This window comes from Lissotriton helveticus, chromosome 9 (genome assembly GCF_964261635.1).
Source record: "Lissotriton helveticus chromosome 9, aLisHel1.1, whole genome shotgun sequence".
NCBI lineage: Eukaryota > Metazoa > Chordata > Amphibia > Caudata > Salamandridae > Lissotriton > Lissotriton helveticus.
In genome coordinates, this window is record NC_136070.1 from 499384879 (window position 1) to 499403357 (window position 18479).

The 18479-nt window shown below is 45.5% G+C and overlaps 1 protein-coding gene across 1 annotated transcript in view; it reads right to left on the reverse strand.

Annotated features, from left to right (window-relative positions):
- Nucleotides 1-5902: 5902 nt before the first annotated feature.
- Nucleotides 5903-18479, reverse strand: part of MNAT1 (MNAT1 component of CDK activating kinase) — a 669332-nt gene continuing 656755 nt past the window's right edge. The window contains exon 8 of the mRNA XM_078662088.1: nt 5903-6310. Coding sequence (XP_078518214.1) covers nt 6190-6310 — 121 coding nt within the window. The 3' untranslated portion in view covers nt 5903-6189. The remainder of the gene's footprint in view (nt 6311-18479) is intronic.

An 18479-nucleotide genomic window follows, 5' to 3' on the forward strand; every position in this document is an offset into this window, starting at 1 on the left:
GCAACTTTTCAAAAAAGCTTTTCTTGTCCCGGGATATCAGTTGGGTACCATTGTCTGTCACTAACTCCTCTGGGAAACCCTCTCTTAAAAATACCTTCTTGAAAAATCTAATGACAGCATCCAAATTTTTACTGTCCACAAATTTCACTTTTGGCCACTTTAACATGTACTCTATCATGATCAAAGCATATTTATGTGTACTAACTGTAACCCCAAAGGCCAAGACACATCGAATTCCACTTTATTCCAAGGTGTACTTTGAAGTACGATAGGATTGACGGGAGAAGAACATGTCACCTGTGATTTCTCACTGAGGACACACATGCCACAGTCTCTGACATAATGTTCAATAGCTTTGTCATCCCCAGGCCACCAAAAATCCTGCCTTACTCTCCGCTTCATAGCCATAATCCCAAGATGCGCCTCATGGTCCAAATCCAATACTCTTTTCCGTAGGCATTATGGACCAACAAACTGTTCACTTCTGCACACAATGCTCCGAACAATCTCCTTTAAGGAATCAATACCTCTGGGTATTCTTGATAACAGCCAAACTACTAAAGAATTCACCCTGCCTATATATAAGATAAGTGTAGAGCCCAAGTAGGGTCAAACAATACAGGACAATACTGGCCTAACAGTAGGACACAATCACAATAAGTCCAAGAATAAACATTTTTGCAAAAGATCCATTTTTTTATTATTATTGTTATTTTTATAATCAATTAAGTTTATCAGGGTTCACAAAAAAGGACTTAAATAGATAAATAATATATAATAAACATATATCCCACACAAAGCATTCAATCAAGGCACACTCATTCAAGGTTCCAAAGTTGCATACAAATTCATTTGTCATTCTCAATCAACAACACTCTAACAATCAAACATATTGCTCAAACAAGCCAAGATGCTCTACAGCCAGAAAATGTATGTATTGTGGCCTCTCGTGTATCCTCCCAATAATAGATGGAGGCTGGATCCAAATAGACGGAGTAATTCAACGCCAAACCGCCTTTCGGTGTCAGGCCCAGGGGGAAGGGCACACCTTCATCAGGGCAGTAAATATATAGAGTGTGGGACACACAAGCAGGACCTCAATTCACATCATCCACTCAAGGTTGTAAAGAAACATATATTGTCGAGACCAGCTCAACAAACAAATATCTAAATGGCTGTATAAATGGCAAATTCCCGATGTCTCACGCAATATCAGACTCAGGAAGAAGCAATCGATCAAAAATACTATTCTGTGAGAGTTTAAAATAATCCAATAACGCTCTTATTCTTGGAATTATGATTTTGTCCCACTGTTAGCCCAGTGTTGTTCTATATTCTTTGACCCTACTTGGGCTCTATACTTATCTTATATATAGGCAGGGCGATTTCTTTAATAGTTTGGCTGTTTTCCCCTGCTTCACCTGCCTATTATTCACCTTCAGTGGTCCACCTTCTTATTGGGTGTTCTTGATAATAGACCAACCCTACATCACGAAATTAGTCACTTTTTTAACTCTTTGTCATTTAACACAGCTTCCAGCCATCCCTGCTCAGACAAAGCCCCCTTTGTGGTGTAGCTAACCGAACCTACATAACATACTATCTCATGATCATCCATCACTTCCGGTTCTTCTGGATTCCCTTCCAATGGTATTCTAGAGAGGTAGTCGGCAACATAATTCTTTGCCCCTGGGGCATATTCCAACCTGTAAAGGAATTCTTGAAATCTAGATTGCCATTTGAATACGTGGGGTTGCTCTACCCCTACCTTTTTTTGGTAAACAGATCCGACAAGGGTTTGTGGTCTGTTTTTAAAACAAATTCCTTTCCTCACAAGCAGTTTTTGAAATTTGGGTACTCCCCACCACATGGCCAAAGCCTCCTTCTCTATTGTAGAATATGTAGATTCTGCTACCCGTAAGGTTCTTGATGCGAAAGCAATGGTTTCCTCCCCCCCAACACTTCTTTTTTGCATAAGCACTGCACCAAACTCTACATTACTAGCAGTGGTGGTGATGCTTAAATCATTAATGTCAAAGGTTTTAAGGGGGTAGCGCTTAGATTAATTCAAAATTCCCTTCACATTCACCATCCCACACGTTTCACATTTTTCTTCAGGAGCCTCTGCGAACACACCGTTTTATCTGAAAAATTATTCACACATTTGAAGTAGTACTCTACCAGCCGAAAGAAATAAGCGAAGCTGGTCTTTGTCTCTGGGTTTAAGCGCACTTTGAAGGGCATCTAAAATCTTCAGCTTTGGTGCAACCCCTTTCCCGATACGTGATGACCCAAGTAATTCACACCATCTTGTAAAAATGAATTTGTCGTTCTTTAGGTTCAATCCACTCGCTTTAATGATTTCTAACACACCCCTCACTCTGCATTCGCGTTTCGCCTCGGTTTCACCAAATATCAAAATGCCATCTTGGTAAAACATGAAACCTCTGGAGTTTTTAAATAAGCTGTTCATCACCCGTTGGAATACAGCTGATGCAGAAGCCAGGCCAAATGTCATAAAGACATACAGATATGCCCCATTAGGTGTAATGAATGATGTTAAGTGTCTACAATATCTACTCAACTCGATTTGAGGATACATTGAGAGAAGTGAAGAATTTAGCACCAACCAAAGTTGCCAGCATTTAGTTAATGTTAGATAAGGGTTGGCAATCTACCCAGATGTTAGAATTAAGATTCCTAAGATCCACAAAACAGTCTACTAGATTTATCTGCTCTGCATGCAAGTACTATGGGTGCCAACCATTATGATGCATCAATGGGTTCAATTATGCCTGCAGAACATAGTTTTTCTAACTCAAGCTTCAATTCTTCATGCAAACCTTATGGCACTTTCTGTACTTTTGCGAGCCACTGCCCTTGCGTCATGCTTTAAAATTATTCGGTGCTGGAAGCCCTTAAGCTTTCCTAAATGTTCACTAAAAATCTCAAGGTAATACGTGATCCACTACATAGCTTTTACATGATTGACCTGGGTGGAACTCGGGAGACAGGGCAATAGTTGTGCAAAAAACATCCTACTCAATTTTTGTTTAGATAAAACGATGTCAGCAGGATTGGGGTCCAAAATAATTCCTAGTTTCTCTTGCTCATCCCAGCCCAACACATTAGCACACTTTTTGACAATGTATACTGGTCCCACAGCATGTTTCCTACAAATTGCAAATCAGCATTAAATTTACCCACAACCTCTACTCTTGCCCCCTATGCAAAAATGTGTATGCGAGATTGGTGCACAGCACCGTCCTAAATTTCACCAAAATCCCTCTTATTTAATAAATAAAAGGAGAACCAGAGTCCGCCAAGAAATCACATCTCTATTATTCACTGAAATTACACAAGATGGGGGTTTCCTTTTGCATGACCCCTCCATAGATGATAGTTCTATGATTCCACTCCCTTTTTGGCTCGCTGAGGATAACATTAGTGCAGTATGACTATCCTCATCAGAGTCAAAAAAATATTTTTCAATACTCCTGACAGTCTGGAAAGGAGCGACTTGTTGACTAGTATATGCTATGCACACGCATGCAAATGCCCTTTCTTGCCACATTCAAAACAAGTTTGATTCATTGCTGAAGAAAATCGGTGTTGCTACAGCAGAAAGTCTCATGTTTCTCAGTCCTTTCAATCTTTGACTTAGATGGATTAATTCCAGATATACAGAGCACACTAGTTCCTTATGTAGGTTGCTTAGAATAATGCTTAGCATTAAGATGTTTCACTTCAGAGGATTTAACACATTAATTCATTTATTTCATGCAAATTTATGAATGTTCAATTCTTCTAGCTAACTTCAGGGCTGTCTCTAAATCTGAGTCCTAGGTTGGCTTGGTACTAGTTCGTTCTATCAATGTGCTGCAACAAAGTTGTCAACTGATTCTCCCGGAATTTAGGAGCACTGACATTCAATTACTATGCTTTTTCTTGAAATACATCGTTTATCTTATGTGCTGATAATGGACGCACATTCGTCAATCACAGTTGGAGAATCACCATCCTCTCCTACCACTGTAAAGATACTGTTTTCCAGCAGGAAAGTTTTCAGAATATTCCTGGCTTCGGTACCTAAACTGTGCACTAATAGCGCCTTTTTCTTTTTCAACGTAAGTGTGTCCACATTAATCGCCTCTAAGTAGGCATTAAAAGTCTCCCGCTACGTTTGCCAATTCAATGGCGGAGTTCCTGGTGCTTGAAGAAATGGTGCTGGTGCTAATATTCTATCCATGAGGTGACCTACGTGGGTGAGTTGCTGCCACACACTGTTGTAAAATCTGCCTAGATTCAATAGTTCTCTCACCGTTTGTTATTGCACTCTTCAGAAGTGCCCGTCACTGATTTTGAGTCAGTGTACTGCAATATATTTAGCACAATTTAATTTGCCCCCCATACACTGGTATGCCTGCCATTGTAAAAATGTTTCATTTGTTTTGACAAATATTAAATTTTTGTTGTGCCTGTCACCGAAGTAGAGGACAAGTTGGTTATTTATTTGATCAATTATCCATTTTCTGGCGTGCCTGTCATCGAAGTACAGTGCAGTGAAGTTTAATCTGGAAACTAATATCAAAATTAAGCAGTTTAATCCTAATCAAATATGGCTGACACATTGTGCATGCAATGTGTGTTTTTGCAGGCAATTGTGCACACTTTGGGAAGTTTTGCATCTACCCAAACTGGTCACTAGACATGCACGTTGTTCTTTTTTCAAATTGGCTCCACGCGCAGTGTCTCCTTTTACAGGCGATCACACTTGCAGCACAGATCTGCCGAGTAGCATGCATGCAAGCATTAAGCTCTTTTCTTTACAAGTGCCCAATTTCGCCTCAGCACTCTCGCGTTGGACCAACCCGTAAGAGCCACAAAGGCCCCATTATACTTTTAGACACCCTCAAGTTGCCAAACTGTCAAAGCGCGGTCTGAAGTATTAGCAGTAACAGAGGCACCACTGGGAAAACCCTGAAGCTGAGGATCGTTGACACTGAAAAGAAGCCAGACAGGCAGTGAACCAGCAGGTACGTTTATTTCTCCTCAGCTCAATGTATCGGCAGAAACTGCGATAACACCCACATTGAACCCACCCTAGGTTCCACGCAAGGAACCAGAACATAGCCTTCCATCCCTACACTTTGTCTGTGTAAAGCATATGATCTACAGCTATACGTGCTACAAACAAAAAGTTTATATACGTGTAACATGTTTGTAGCTATAGTGCTGTAGATTCAATTGCACACCACCCACCTTCCAAGAAGTGTGCAAGCATATTTCAACATTTACGCTTCAATTCTAGTTACGAAGTGCACTTATTTTATAACTTAATGCTGCTACCTATACATACTTACCCTGGGAGAATAATCAATCTCAGTCTGTGCCCTGATGGGTTGTGGGTCTCAAAGAAGGTGCCATGAGTTCTCTAGATTAGGAAAAAACCTTTTTTTAAAGAAAAACAAGCTGCAAAGTTTGAAGCCCAAAACCAGATTGATGGAGTGTGCAAAGCATGTGAATCTACAACTCAGCATGCAACATACAAAAGATTACAGGCAAGAAATATTTTTCATTTTAAGTTCTTAAATGGATACCATATTGTGTTTTGAAATCACATTTTTTCATACAATCCAAAAGGTACCTGTGACCACTGCAGTTAAATTAGTAAAACTGTAAATTGATCTGCTATTAAAGCATTATAATATTTTACCTGAAAGAAAAAAAAATTGTTTTCTAGTTTCATAAAAACATTTCAAATGAATACGTTGGTAACATGTGTGTAGTTGGTGGTGTTGCTATTCTTCTTTTTACCACTAGCAGGAGACGCATCTCAAGTTAGAAATATGCACTTTATAAACACACTACTCAACTAAAAGTGGTACAAGTCAAACAAAAAGGATATTAAAATGATGGTTTATTGAAAAATAAAATATACATCTCAAATTAGGCTTTGAAAAGCCTCTTTTAAGTGAGTCCAGTTGAATAAGCTGGTTCTGGTATAGTGCCTTATTACCAAAACGCCATTGGCCTCAGTCCGACAAAAGGTCTTTTTCTTTCCTTAAATTCAGCAGTTTTTGTAACATTGGCTATTTTTCGGTCCAATGTTTTGGGCGTTGGTGCAGTTGTCAACTATTTTGCTGGAGACTGTTATATGGCGTCAGTTTCTGTATGATGGTGTGCAGTTTAACTTGGTTGCCAGAAAAGCCCACTGAAAGCATCCTGTACAGCTCTGTGGCAGGCGAGTGAAGACATATAGCCACCGGCCTGATCCTGTGGCGAGGCTGCTCTTACATGGTTCAGATACCTACACACAATAGAAGAAACTGTAGTTAAGCACTGTGTAGAATTATATGTTTATAAAGTATGTACAGACAAACCATTCTCGTTTTAATGCTTTGAGAAGTTACACAAACTGTAGGAGCAATATCCGAAAACTTTGATAAACAAGTAACACACGTCATCTGTAGATCAAATCTGTTCCTATAAGTGTTATAAAACAGATCTACATTTGAAAGAAGGTGTGTGTGAACGTCCTACAAGTCAACACTGCTGAGGACAGTGAGCATTAGTAAAGAAAAGATCGTGACAAAATATACTGGATGAATCAAAGTTCAAAGGATTCCTTGTACTGCTAATTTTGAGAACTTCAGTCAAATGTTCTGATGCTTCGGCCCTAGCTTAGCCTGATGTGAAGGAATAGGGACAATAGAAATGATTATCTCTGCATCGTATAGACCAGAAACTACCATACTAATTTATCATGCATCAACCTAACCACTATTAGGATCATTTTAAAAGGGCCGCACTGTAAATATGGATTGAGGTAATGATAACTAATGGTTGTTAATAAAATTCATAATTAGCTTGAGGATTGAAAGTGCAAATTAAAATGGTACAGCTTTAGCCAAAGACTCATCTAGTTAAGTATGAACATATGTTCCTTGATTTCTGATTTCGGCGACTAATGGATCTAGGATCTTTAAGCTTGTAACAAAACGAAATGGCACTGTGGTGAACTGGCAGTTACCCCTCCCTGGCTCCTATGAGGAATCTTAGAAATTTACTACAGCAACTTCAAGTGGATATATGTACACATCTTACAACTTTACTGTATCACGTAAATAAAACTTAAAAGTGAACTTCAGAATTTAAGCCAGTGTCACCATATTGAGCATCTTCAATCTGACTAACCGGGTTTAAAATATAGGAATAGTCTTCGTCTCTCTTCTCATTTTGATGATGGCAAGAGTAATACAAGGTATCTATTGCAGAATGAGTTCCTTTTTAGGTCGAGGACTGCATCGAGGACTGCATCGCACTGCGTAGCATCGCACTGTGGGCTAAGCTCCGAGATATAATGTTTCTTAGTAGGGAGCTTGAACCCGCCCCTCTTCTCCATTGGCTGGCTTCCTAAACGAAGGTCAGCCATTGGAGGAGAGGGGCATCACTCCCTTTAAGCCCCATCTTTTCATGATTCGGGGGCGTGTTTTTTGTCGTTCACTTTGTGAGTCCAAACCACGACACCTGAGAACCCCATTGAGGACCTTAAGCTTAGATGACCTGGATCACATTTATCCTGTGACGATCTCCAGCATTGTCTGATACTGACTCCACTTGTGTGGACCTCGAGCGCTGCCTTATTCAGGCTCGCGAGCCCAGCTTAAAAGCTGTGGGCCTCATTATTTGTGATTTTAACTTAAAGGCAAATATCAACTGTCCTGAAGATGAACTCTGTATTTTGTATAGGGTTCGAAACGTCGTCGACGATTTTGATGTATAATTTGAAGCAATAGTGTATCCTGCAATTTTGTCTGCATAATACGTATGAAAAAACAGACTGCCTTAACTTGCCTTCACCCCCACCCCCCTGTTTGTTTGTCTATAGTGTGTTAGTCGGGCACCGGCCGGTGTCCCACTTGTATTCACACTTTAAATTCCTATGTATTCTGGAATATACAAATATTAAAAACTGTCCAGCTGGACAGAGAATATAGCAACTATCTAGTCTATATTTATTACTTAGTGGTTAGGGACCGTTGTTCTTGTTAAATATGGCTTCCTAAATGGAGGCCAGCCATTGGAGGAGAGGGGCATCACTCCCTTTAAGCCCCGTCTTTTCGCGATTCGGGGCGTGTTTTTTGGGTTCTTTCTATCTGTGACATCTTCAGTCACTCAAACCTAAAAAACATGCCCCCCCAGTCTGAAAAGGACGGGGCTTACCTGGCTGCCGCTGCTGCTGGGCTCTGTGTGTGCCCGCCTTCCGCCGGCTCCTCCTCCCCCTTCCCCGGTCGAAGTAATTTACGAGGACAATATGTGTACCCCTCCAAGACTTCACACCTCCCTCCTGAAATCGCCCTCTGCCGCTATTTATGCTGCGCTAAGCACTAGGGCCGCCCTGCCCCATCCAGCAGGGCGCCGCCTGCCTCCAGTCACTCTTTTCTGAAAACTTTTGTCCCCAACCAATGCGAGGCCCACCCAGTGGCATCCGGGGGAAGGCGGGAGCAGACCACCATTATGCCTTTCGCGATGCCCGACAGCTCTTACCCCTGGGCCCTGTGTGCGGCACGAGATCCCCCTAGCATTCCTCCACTCTATTGAACCCTGCAAACCGGGACACACTCCGACTCACAGGCGACCCCCACTGCCCTTCTCCCCCTATTACCACCCCATGCTCCACCCACGCATCCGCAACCCTCCACCAATTCGAAAGCCGCCCCTCCTTTACATGCCTCCCCTGTACCCCCTCCCTTGCGCCTCCTCCCCTGCCATGCGACCCTCCCCCCGCCTTCTATATTTGCCCACTCCCCCGCTCGTGGCGCGGCTAAACAGTCTGTCAGGTGGCACCCAAACTCCCAGTGGGACCCCTAACGCTGTGCCCCGCTTTTAAGCCTCCCCCCGTGCGTCACCCCACAACTAATCACTTCGCCCAATATCCCCGGCTGACCTCGCCCAGAACTAACATTATTCGCCCGCTCCAATGGCGGCAGTTCCGAACACGGCCCCCCCCCCCCCCCCCCCAAATTAGTGAGACCAGCATCCGTCGGGGGACGCGCTGACCTACCGACAGATAGTGAAACAGCTGAATACTAAAGAATTGTGACTGGCCTCTGACACAATCTCAGCATCTCCTGAATCGCTCACATATCTCCTCATACTAGTGCCAAGTTGTTTTTTGGTGAGGTGTTAATGGTGTGTGGACGCATGGGGTGAGAGGGAGATAGACAAGAAGGGGGCTGGTCATACCACGCTTGCAGCAGTGGAGCACCGTATTTACATTACACATTCCGGCATGAGGACATTAAGTAATTTGCCCAGAATGGCAGGATGTGGACAGGACCCCGAGGCTCGAACCCTTATTTCCAGCATCAAAGTCGGCAGTCTAGCCGAAGGACCACATCAATATGACCTACTTGACTTTTAGCATGACTTTAATGCAGACCCTTTATTACACTCCCTCTGAAAATTGGGGCCAGGTCGCTCCTGGCAAAGCTGGCCCTACTTAAATGAATTAACCGTGCCAGTTATTTTGAAATCTAAGGTGGCGGAGGGGAGTTGGTGTCAAGACTTTCGGCCACTTTATTTTAAACACTTAAATCAGCAGTGTGCCGCCCAAATCACCGTCTCCCGCCTTCGCTTTTTGCCATGCTCGAAACGCACAACCCACCCCAACGCCCCCTATTCGGTCCCCCCGAGAGGCCGTAGGGCCCACGTCCTACACCGCACCGCCCCTTGTTCCCCTGGCCTCAGTCGGACGAAAGGCCAAGAGCACATAGGACCTGCCCCTGCGTAATGATCGCCTCCGACCTGTTGCACCACGACCGCACAGCCACATCCAGCCTTTTACACACCGGTATCACACCTTGTATAAGGAACCCATCCAGCCCTTCTAACAAAGGTCTAAGTCCACGCTTTTGTGCACCCTCATGCTTGTCAAACCGTGCAACGGGCACGCTCATCAACTTCACACCACGTGCCCACCCTGCACCAAGTTCGCGCCCCTTGCGGTGCACAGAGGCCCCAACCACACTTTACGCGTGAAGCCCCTTTCACACTTTGTCGTGAGGGGTCTGACCCTTTCTCCCCGGGCGCCTCCTTCCTCGCTGCTGCTGTGGCCTTGGCGCACTCCCACGCCTGACTTTGGCTGCTGGAAGCGCTGCAGGGACGGGGGTCTCCTTGACGGTATTTACCTTTGCATGACATCCCGCGCTTGTGGCGACCCCGCACTGCCCCTGTTGGCCTCCGTCGGACGAAAGTCCAAGAGCACGCATACTGGACCTGCACCCTGTACAATGCTCGCCTCTAACATGTTGCACAACGAAGAACACCCCATCCAGAACTTTTATTCACAGGTGTCGAACATTGTTCAACGAGTCCATCCAAACTTTTAACAAAGGACTCAGCGCACGCTGTTGTTAACATTGTTGCCTGCCAAGTCCGTGCCAAGGGCACACCGAACACCACGTGCCCACCCTGCACCAAGTTCGCACCCATCGCAGTGCACGGAGGCCACAACCATACTTTATGCGTGAGGCCTACATGCACACTTTGTATTACGGAGTCTGGCACTTTCTCCCAGGGCGCCGCCTCCCTCTCTGCTGCTGCGGCCTTATAGTTCCCGCACCGGTATTTGTCTGCTGGAAGCTGCGCAGGGACGGGGGTCTCCTTATCGGTATTTAGCCTTGGTCTGCCATCTTGCACTTGTGGTGAATGCCCCTCCCACCCGCCCTTTACCATTTGCTGTGTCCTTGCCCCAGGCTTCTCCCCTCTGCCCGGATCCCATCCATCTACTTATCCCATGCCATTACTTCCTCAATCAAGACAACCCTCCCTCCATGAGCCCCCCTTCCGAACTGACTGCCCCAGCAAACCCTCGCCCGCCGGCTGCCCTGCTCATCCCCCCCACCCGCTCTCTCCTTCATGGACCGCACTGCAATCCACCAGGACCCCCCCACCCCCACCTCACCTCCAGTGGGTGAAGAGCGGAGCGCGAGGCACACGCGCGTGAAGGCGACAACAGCAGAGGAGGAGGGAACGTGGAGGGACGCTTTGTATTCTGCTCCCTGTGTTTTGGTCGTCAGTGCGACACATACAGCACCTTTCTGGGCTTCTCTAGAAGTGTTTCTGTGAGAAGACTTCCAGGATTTTACTGTACTAAATATTTCATTTACAGCGCACTAACGCCAGTGATGCGGCCTCATGGCGCTGCCCGCAGCTGGAGAACCAGAAGGCTGGTTAGTAACAGTACCTTGGTCCTGTGTTGTGAGTTGCCCTTTCGGGCACTCTCTAACTCCCCCCAAGCCCCCCTTCCCCCCTTCCCCTCCGCCCCTCGCTCATCCACCCGTCTGGACAGGCAGAGGGTGTCATTGGGTCTATTGACATTCCACACATCATATGCCTACAGCCACGAGGCCTGTACAGACAACTGCTTCCCCTGAGCCCAGTGACCCAGAGCATCTACAATCCCACCCCACATACACCGACAGTCCACATGTACCCGGGCACTGTCGGCATGCCAAAAGTCACGCATTACACGTGACACTACGCATTTTACTACACTGTGCCATACCAGCAAGCAGAGGAAAATGGCCTGGTTTTGGCAAGTGTTGGTCTGTGGGGATTAAGGATCGCCATCCGCAGGACTCTTTAGCTCCTCTCTGGCGTAGTCTCTTACCACCTTCCCTTGTTTTAAGAAGAAGAGTGCATGATACTGGAAAGAAGAGGTATGGGCCATACTGGGAGGGAGGAGGAAGAGACAGACACAGGCACTTGGGAAGGGGAAGAAAGATGCACGTCGGAGGAGATGGAATTACAACAAAGTATGGGAAGTTGAAGCGCCATCTGGAAATGTTTGGAGACAGAACAGCACCGAGAAAGAGTGAGACACAAATTAGGAGTGAGGTGGGAGGAAAGACGTAAGAAAATGCACACTATTCGTTTCATCTCTATACAGTGTGTCTTTAGTGAGATGCTGGAGCAAGGAGGGAGTGTGAGAATGAGAGAGGGACGAGACATGAAGGAGGGAATAGAAACCACGAAGAGAGGTGGACAAAACAATAATACAACAGAGAAACGACAAAGCACAGGGTGCAAGGAAGCAGAATCTTCCAGTAGAAAGTTACAACTATCCATGAAAACCAGGTAACTTTAAGCAGAACTGACAGCATGTGCTTTAGACCTTTGTTTTGAAGGTGTTGCATTCCTTATTAATATCCGAGTCTCTTTCATCGAGTTTGGTTGAAATTCGTGTTGCTTGAATAAGATTTGGTCCTGTGGTATACTCTTTAAGATGTAGTGTCTTGGCGTTCATTTATGACACGCTGGCTCAGCAGCCACTGCTGCCAAGACCTGTCCATAATCTGGCAGTCACTGGATAAAATCTTGGTAGGGCCTACTCTGCCTTTCAGCCATCTGAGCACACAAATATTATTGTTACCTGTTCGTACCTCTGTTCCCTGCTTGTACCTCTGTTCCCTGCTTGTGCCTCTGTTCCCTGCTTGTGCCTCTGCTCCCTGCTTGTGCCTCTGTTCCCTGCTTGTGCCTCTGTTCCCTGCTTGTGCCTCTGTTCCCTGCTTGTGATGCTTGTGCCTCTGTTACCTGCTTGTGCCTCTGTTACCTGCTTGTGCCACTGTTCCCTGCTTGTGATGCTTGTGCCTCTGTTACCTGCTTGTGCCTCTGTTCCCTGCTTGTGCCTCTGTTCCCTGCTCGTGCCTCTGTTCCCTGCTCGTGCCTCTGTTCCCTGCTCGTGCCTCTGTTCCCTGCTCGTGCCTCTGTTCCCTGCTCGTGCCTCTGTTCCCTGCTCGTGCCTCTGTTCCCTGCTCGTGCCTCTGTTCTCTGCTCGTGCCTCTGTTCTCTGCTCGTGCCTCGGTTCCCTGCTTGTGATCCGTTTTTTGTGCCTCTGTTCCCTGCTTGTGATCCGGTTTTTCGTGCCTCTGATCCCAGCTTGTGATCCGTTTTTTTGCGCCTCTGTTCCCTAGGGCGTTACTGGGTAGAGAGCTGTGTGTGTGTGTGGCTCTGTGTGTGTGGCTCTGTGTGTGTGTGGCTCTGTGTGTGTGTGGCTCTGTGTGTGTGTGGCTCTGTGTGTGTGTGGCTCTGTGTGTGTGTGGCTCTGTGTGTGTGGCTCTGTGTGTGTGTGGCTCTGTGTGTGTGTGGCTCTGTGTGTGTGTGGCTCTATGTGTGTGTGGCTCTGTGTGTGTGTGGCTCTGTGTGTGTGTGGCTCTGTGTAGACCTTTGTTTTGAAGGTGTTGCATTCCTTATTAATATCCGAGTCTCTTTCATCGACTTTGGTTGAAATTCGTGTTGCTTGAATAAGATTTGGTCCTGTGGTATACTCTTTGAGATGTAGTGTCTTGGCGTTCATTTATGACACGCTGGCTCAGCAGCCACTGCTGCCAAGACCTGTCCATAATCTGGCGGTCACCGGATAAAATCTGTAGGGCCTACTGTGCCTTTCAGCCATCTGAGCACACAAATATTATTGTTACCTGTTCGTGCCTCTGTTCCCTGCTTGTGCCTCTGTTCCCTGCTTGTGCCTCTGTTCCCTGCTTGTGCCTCTGTTCCCTGCTTGTGCCTCTGTTCCCTGCTTGTGCCCCTGTTCCCTGCGTGTGCCTCTGTTCCCTGCTTGTGATGCTTGTGCCTCTGTTACCTGCTTGTGCCTCTGTTCCCTGCTTGTGATGCTTGTGCCTCTGTTACCTGCTTGTGCCTCTGTTCCCTGCACGTGCCTCTGTTCCTTGCTCGTGCCTCTGTTCCCTGCTCGTGCTTCTGTTCCCTGCTCGTTCCTCTGTTCTCTGCTCGTGCCTCGGTTCCCTGCTTGTGATCCGTTTTTTGTGCCTCTGTTCCCTGCTTGTGATCCGGTTTTTCGTGCCTCTGATCCCAGCTTGTGATCCGTTTTTTTGCGCCTCTGTTCCCTAGGGCGTTACTGGGTAGAGAGCTGTGTGTGTGTGTGGCTCTGTGTGTGTGGCTCTGTGTGTGTGTGGCTCTGTGTGTGTGTGGCTCTGTGTGTGTGTGGCTCTGTGTGTGTGTGGCTCTGTGTGTGTGTGGCTCTGTGTGTGTGTGGCTCTGTGTGTGTGTGGCTCTGTGTGTGTGTGGCTCTGTGTGTGTGTGGCTCTGTGTGTGTGGCTCTGTGTGTGTGTGGCTCTGTGTGTGTGTGGCTCTGTGTGTGTGTGGCTCTGTGTGTGTGTGGCTCTGTGTGTGTGTGGCTCTGTGTAGACCTTTGTTTTGAAGGTGTTGCATTCCTTATTAATATCCGAGTCTCTTTCATCGACTTTGGTTGAAATTCGTGTTGCTTGAATAAGATTTGGTCCTGTGGTATACTCTTTGAGATGTAGTGTCTTGGCGTTCATTTATGACACGCTGGCTCAGCAGCCACTGCTGCCAAGACCTGTCCATAATCTGGCGGTCACCGGATAAAATCTGTAGGGCCTACTGTGCCTTTCAGCCATCTGAGCACACAAATATTATTGTTACCTGTTCGTGCCTCTGTTCCCTGCTTGTGCCTCTGTTCCCTGCTTGTGCCTCTGTTCCCTGCTTGTGCCTCTGTTCCCTGCTTGTGCCTCTGTTCCCTGCTTGTGCCCCTGTTCCCTGCGTGTGCCTCTGTTCCCTGCTTGTGATGCTTGTGCCTCTGTTACCTGCTTGTGCCTCTGTTCCCTGCTTGTGATGCTTGTGCCTCTGTTACCTGCTTGTGCCTCTGTTCCCTGCACGTGCCTCTGTTCCTTGCTCGTGCCTCTGTTCCCTGCTCGTGCTTCTGTTCCCTGCTCGTTCCTCTGTTCCCTGCTCGTGCCTCTGTTCCCTGCTTGTGATCCGTTTTTTGTGCCTCTGTTCCCTGCTTGTGCCTCTGTTCCCTGCTTGTGCCTCTGTTCCCTGCTTGTGATCCGGTTTTTCGTGCCTCTGATCCCAGCTTGTGATCCGTTTTTTTGCGCCTCTGTTCCCTAGGGCGTTACTGGGTAGAGAGCTGTGTGTGTGTGTGTGTGGCTCTGTGTGTGTGTGTGTGTGGCTCTGTGTGTGTGTGTGTGTGTGTGTGTGTGTGTGTGTGTGTGTGTGTGTGTGTGTGTGTGTGGCTCTGTGTGTGTGTGTGGCTCTGTGTCTGTGTGGCTCTGTGTGTGTGTGGCTCTGTGTGTGTGTGGCTCTGTGTGTGTGTGGCTCTGTGTGTGTGTGGCTCTGTGTGTGTGTGGCTCTGTGTGTGTGTGGCTCTGTGTGTGTGTGGTTTTCTGTGTGTGTGGCTCTGTGTCCGCGAATACTCTCTACTACTCTAATGCTCACCTATTGCCATTGTAAATGACAATACCATTTATTTACGTTTTAAAAAAAATAATGGAAAAAATGTCATGAGCAATGCCAATAGTTCTACCTTTAAGAATGCCGAGACCATTGCATTGTAAATGCTTGTTTTCTACTCTGCTCCTCTTCTTACAACTGAGGAGTTTCTCTGATTTATGATGGAGCAGAAATGTGGGTGTGGGCAAATTATTACACATGATCTCTCGGGAACATTGATAACCTACAAAATGAAGTACCAGGGGCTGGTAATAATCTGTGAGCAATGATGGTAAAATCTAATAATCCTTGAAGGTGCTGTGAGCCTCCTGGTGAAACTGGCTTTAAAAATGACATGAATGCAATGTTTGTAGGAAGGATTTAAAACGCTGCAGGATAATACTAAGTGCTGATTCAAGCTTACTATGCATGCTGATGTAAATGATATTCAGGCTCCGTGAATCACTTAATTAAGGAGTCCTTTAAATACATGGTCATTTCTGAAAGCAAGTTTTATTTTCCCGTGAGCAAGGCTCGGAAGCGGAGCTGAAACGCGATGGGGCAGATCTTTTTGTTGGCTACCCAAGGATTATTTTGTGTTTAATAAAGCACTTTAACTCCTCGGAATTTGGCTTGAAAAGCTTTTCTTTGCCAGAGAAGTTGAGCAAATATATATATATATATATATATATATATATATATATATATATATATATATATATATTCACTGAAAAAACCATAGGTTAGAGACCATATATAGTTAGGAATTAGCATTTAAAAAACCTTGAAAATTCACTGAAAAAACCATAGGTTATAGACCATATATAGTTAGGAATTAGCATTTAAAAAACCTTATTTTACTCACACAAAACCATTGAAATTCCATATATAGTTAGTTGCACTAACTATATATCGCGCACCCGCAATCCACTGCTGATGATGTCACATATTACATCATTCATGACATGGTCAGTGACATCACTGATGACATCTCAAATGACATCACTGATGACATCTCAAATGACATCACTGATAACATCTCAAATGACATCACTGATGACATCACTGATGACATCACTGATGACATCATCCAGTGACTGTGTGTTTCTGTAAAGTTTAAATATGTTTGATATATTGAAGAATGAGTGGATGTATAAGTGTCTGGATAAAGGATTTAGTAGGTGCGTGACTGACTGTATGAGTGAGTGAATAAATGTGTCGTACTAAATGCATGGGTTAGTGACTAAACTGTCTGAATGTGTGCATCAGTATGTCTGTTGTGATGTAAACTGCTGCATGTGTTGATCATTAGCTATACGAGAGGTTATATGTGTTATTGATTGGTTGCCCACGTATTTGTATGGGAGATTGAGTTTGTGTGGGGGTGGCTGGGAGGTGTGTGACTGTGCATAGATGTGTGAGCAGTTGATTCACTAGGTGTATGAGTTCAAGAGTGCATGTGGAAACAGCTACATGGGCGGTTGACTGTGTGCATGAGTGTATTGATGAGTGAATGGATATCTCAATGCTACATGTCATAGTAAGTACATATGTAAAACACAGTACATGTGAGAGTTGGCATATATAAATAACTGCATGAGAGCCACTGAATGTGTGAGTGGCTGTATGGATCATTGTGAACTTGTATCAGGGATTGTATAAGAGAGTAAATATGTGTTAGTATATGTTTGAATAAGTAAGGTGTGTATAACTGTATAGTTGAGGAAATGGAGGTGAGATTGTTTCTTTGCATGACTGACTAGGCGTGTGAGTAACTCCATGGATGAGTGACAGTGTGTGAGTGTCTGTATACACTGAGTGTATCTAAGGTTATATTAGAGTCTGAAGAGGTTTATCGTATTAGCACAAGAATGATGTCAAATGAGATGTCATCAGTGATGTCACTGACCATGTCATGAATGATGTAATATGTGACATCATCAGCAGTGGATTGCGGGTGCGCGATATATAGTTGGTGCAACTAACTATATATGGAATTTCAATGGTTTTGTGTGAGTAAAATAAGGTTTTTTAAATGCTAATTCACATGGTAAGTAAAAACATTTTCGTGTTTATGCACACTGATCTGCTTTGAATGCTGTCCCCCCCCTCCCCCTCATTTCTATTAGGAGTACTCTCTCTTTGCAGATAGTGAAGGGTAGTTAACGCAGGCCTTTGCCCCCGTTGTAATCCGTCGTGCCTGCTTCTCTCTCCATTTGATTGATTGTTATCCAAGCATTTACTGTTTTAGAATTGGTTCTCTTTGGTTCATTCTCTATTTACAAACAAGCACAGAGTCGCAATACTCTGTTTAGTCTTTGCAGATAGTGAAAAATCGTGTAAAAAAACAAAAGGAATCGAGCAAAATCAGTAGGCCACTAATGGGATCTCTTTTTGACCTCGCTAAAATAGAAACATTAGGAACAACCCCTCATGAGAAATACGAAACTAGTGAGATGAACTGAGCTCCACACCATGATGGCTGCAAGACAGCTCGGCTCCGCCACCCACCCCGCCCAAAATAACGATAAACTCTATGCAAATATTACAAATATATACAACACACCAGCAAAGTAACAGGGTAAAACATTTTATTAAATAACTATTTACATAACTATTTTATACTTTTTGTTGCCTGATCCGGCTAGCTCAATCGATCGAGCATGAAACTCATGCACTCTGATAGTTCAAAGTTTTGAGGAGTGCTTGTAACACTGTCTGAAGCTTATTTGCACTTGCTACAGCTTCACTATTCTCAATGTAAGTGGGGGCTGTTTGAGGACGTGACTGCATTTGAAAACAATGTGATGCGGTGCCACCCTGAACCGCTTGACGGAGGCCCCCGAGGGACGGTGTGATGGCGCGGACTCGGAGGGGGCGCTTGGCTCCGGCCCCCTCCCCAAGTCGTGTTGCCCTGGTGTGGCCTGAGATCGCCCCCGACATAGGTGGCCGGCTCCGCGGTCAAGCGGAACTTTTTGCCTTTTGGTGACTCTTCCATTCTTGACCTTGTCCCACAATCCGTTTCACCTAAAGACACGCTGTAGTGGGGCGCCCCTTTACCGTTTCAGTTGCCATTCCGCCCGCTTTTGCTACACTGTGCCTCTTCCGCTATTCAGCTGTTTACCGCCCGCTCTTTCGACTACAGCGTCTCGCTCACCATGTAGTTGAGTTGCTCCCGCTCTTGCGGTGCAGCGATAGGCGGCTGCCACAGGACTCTCAAAATG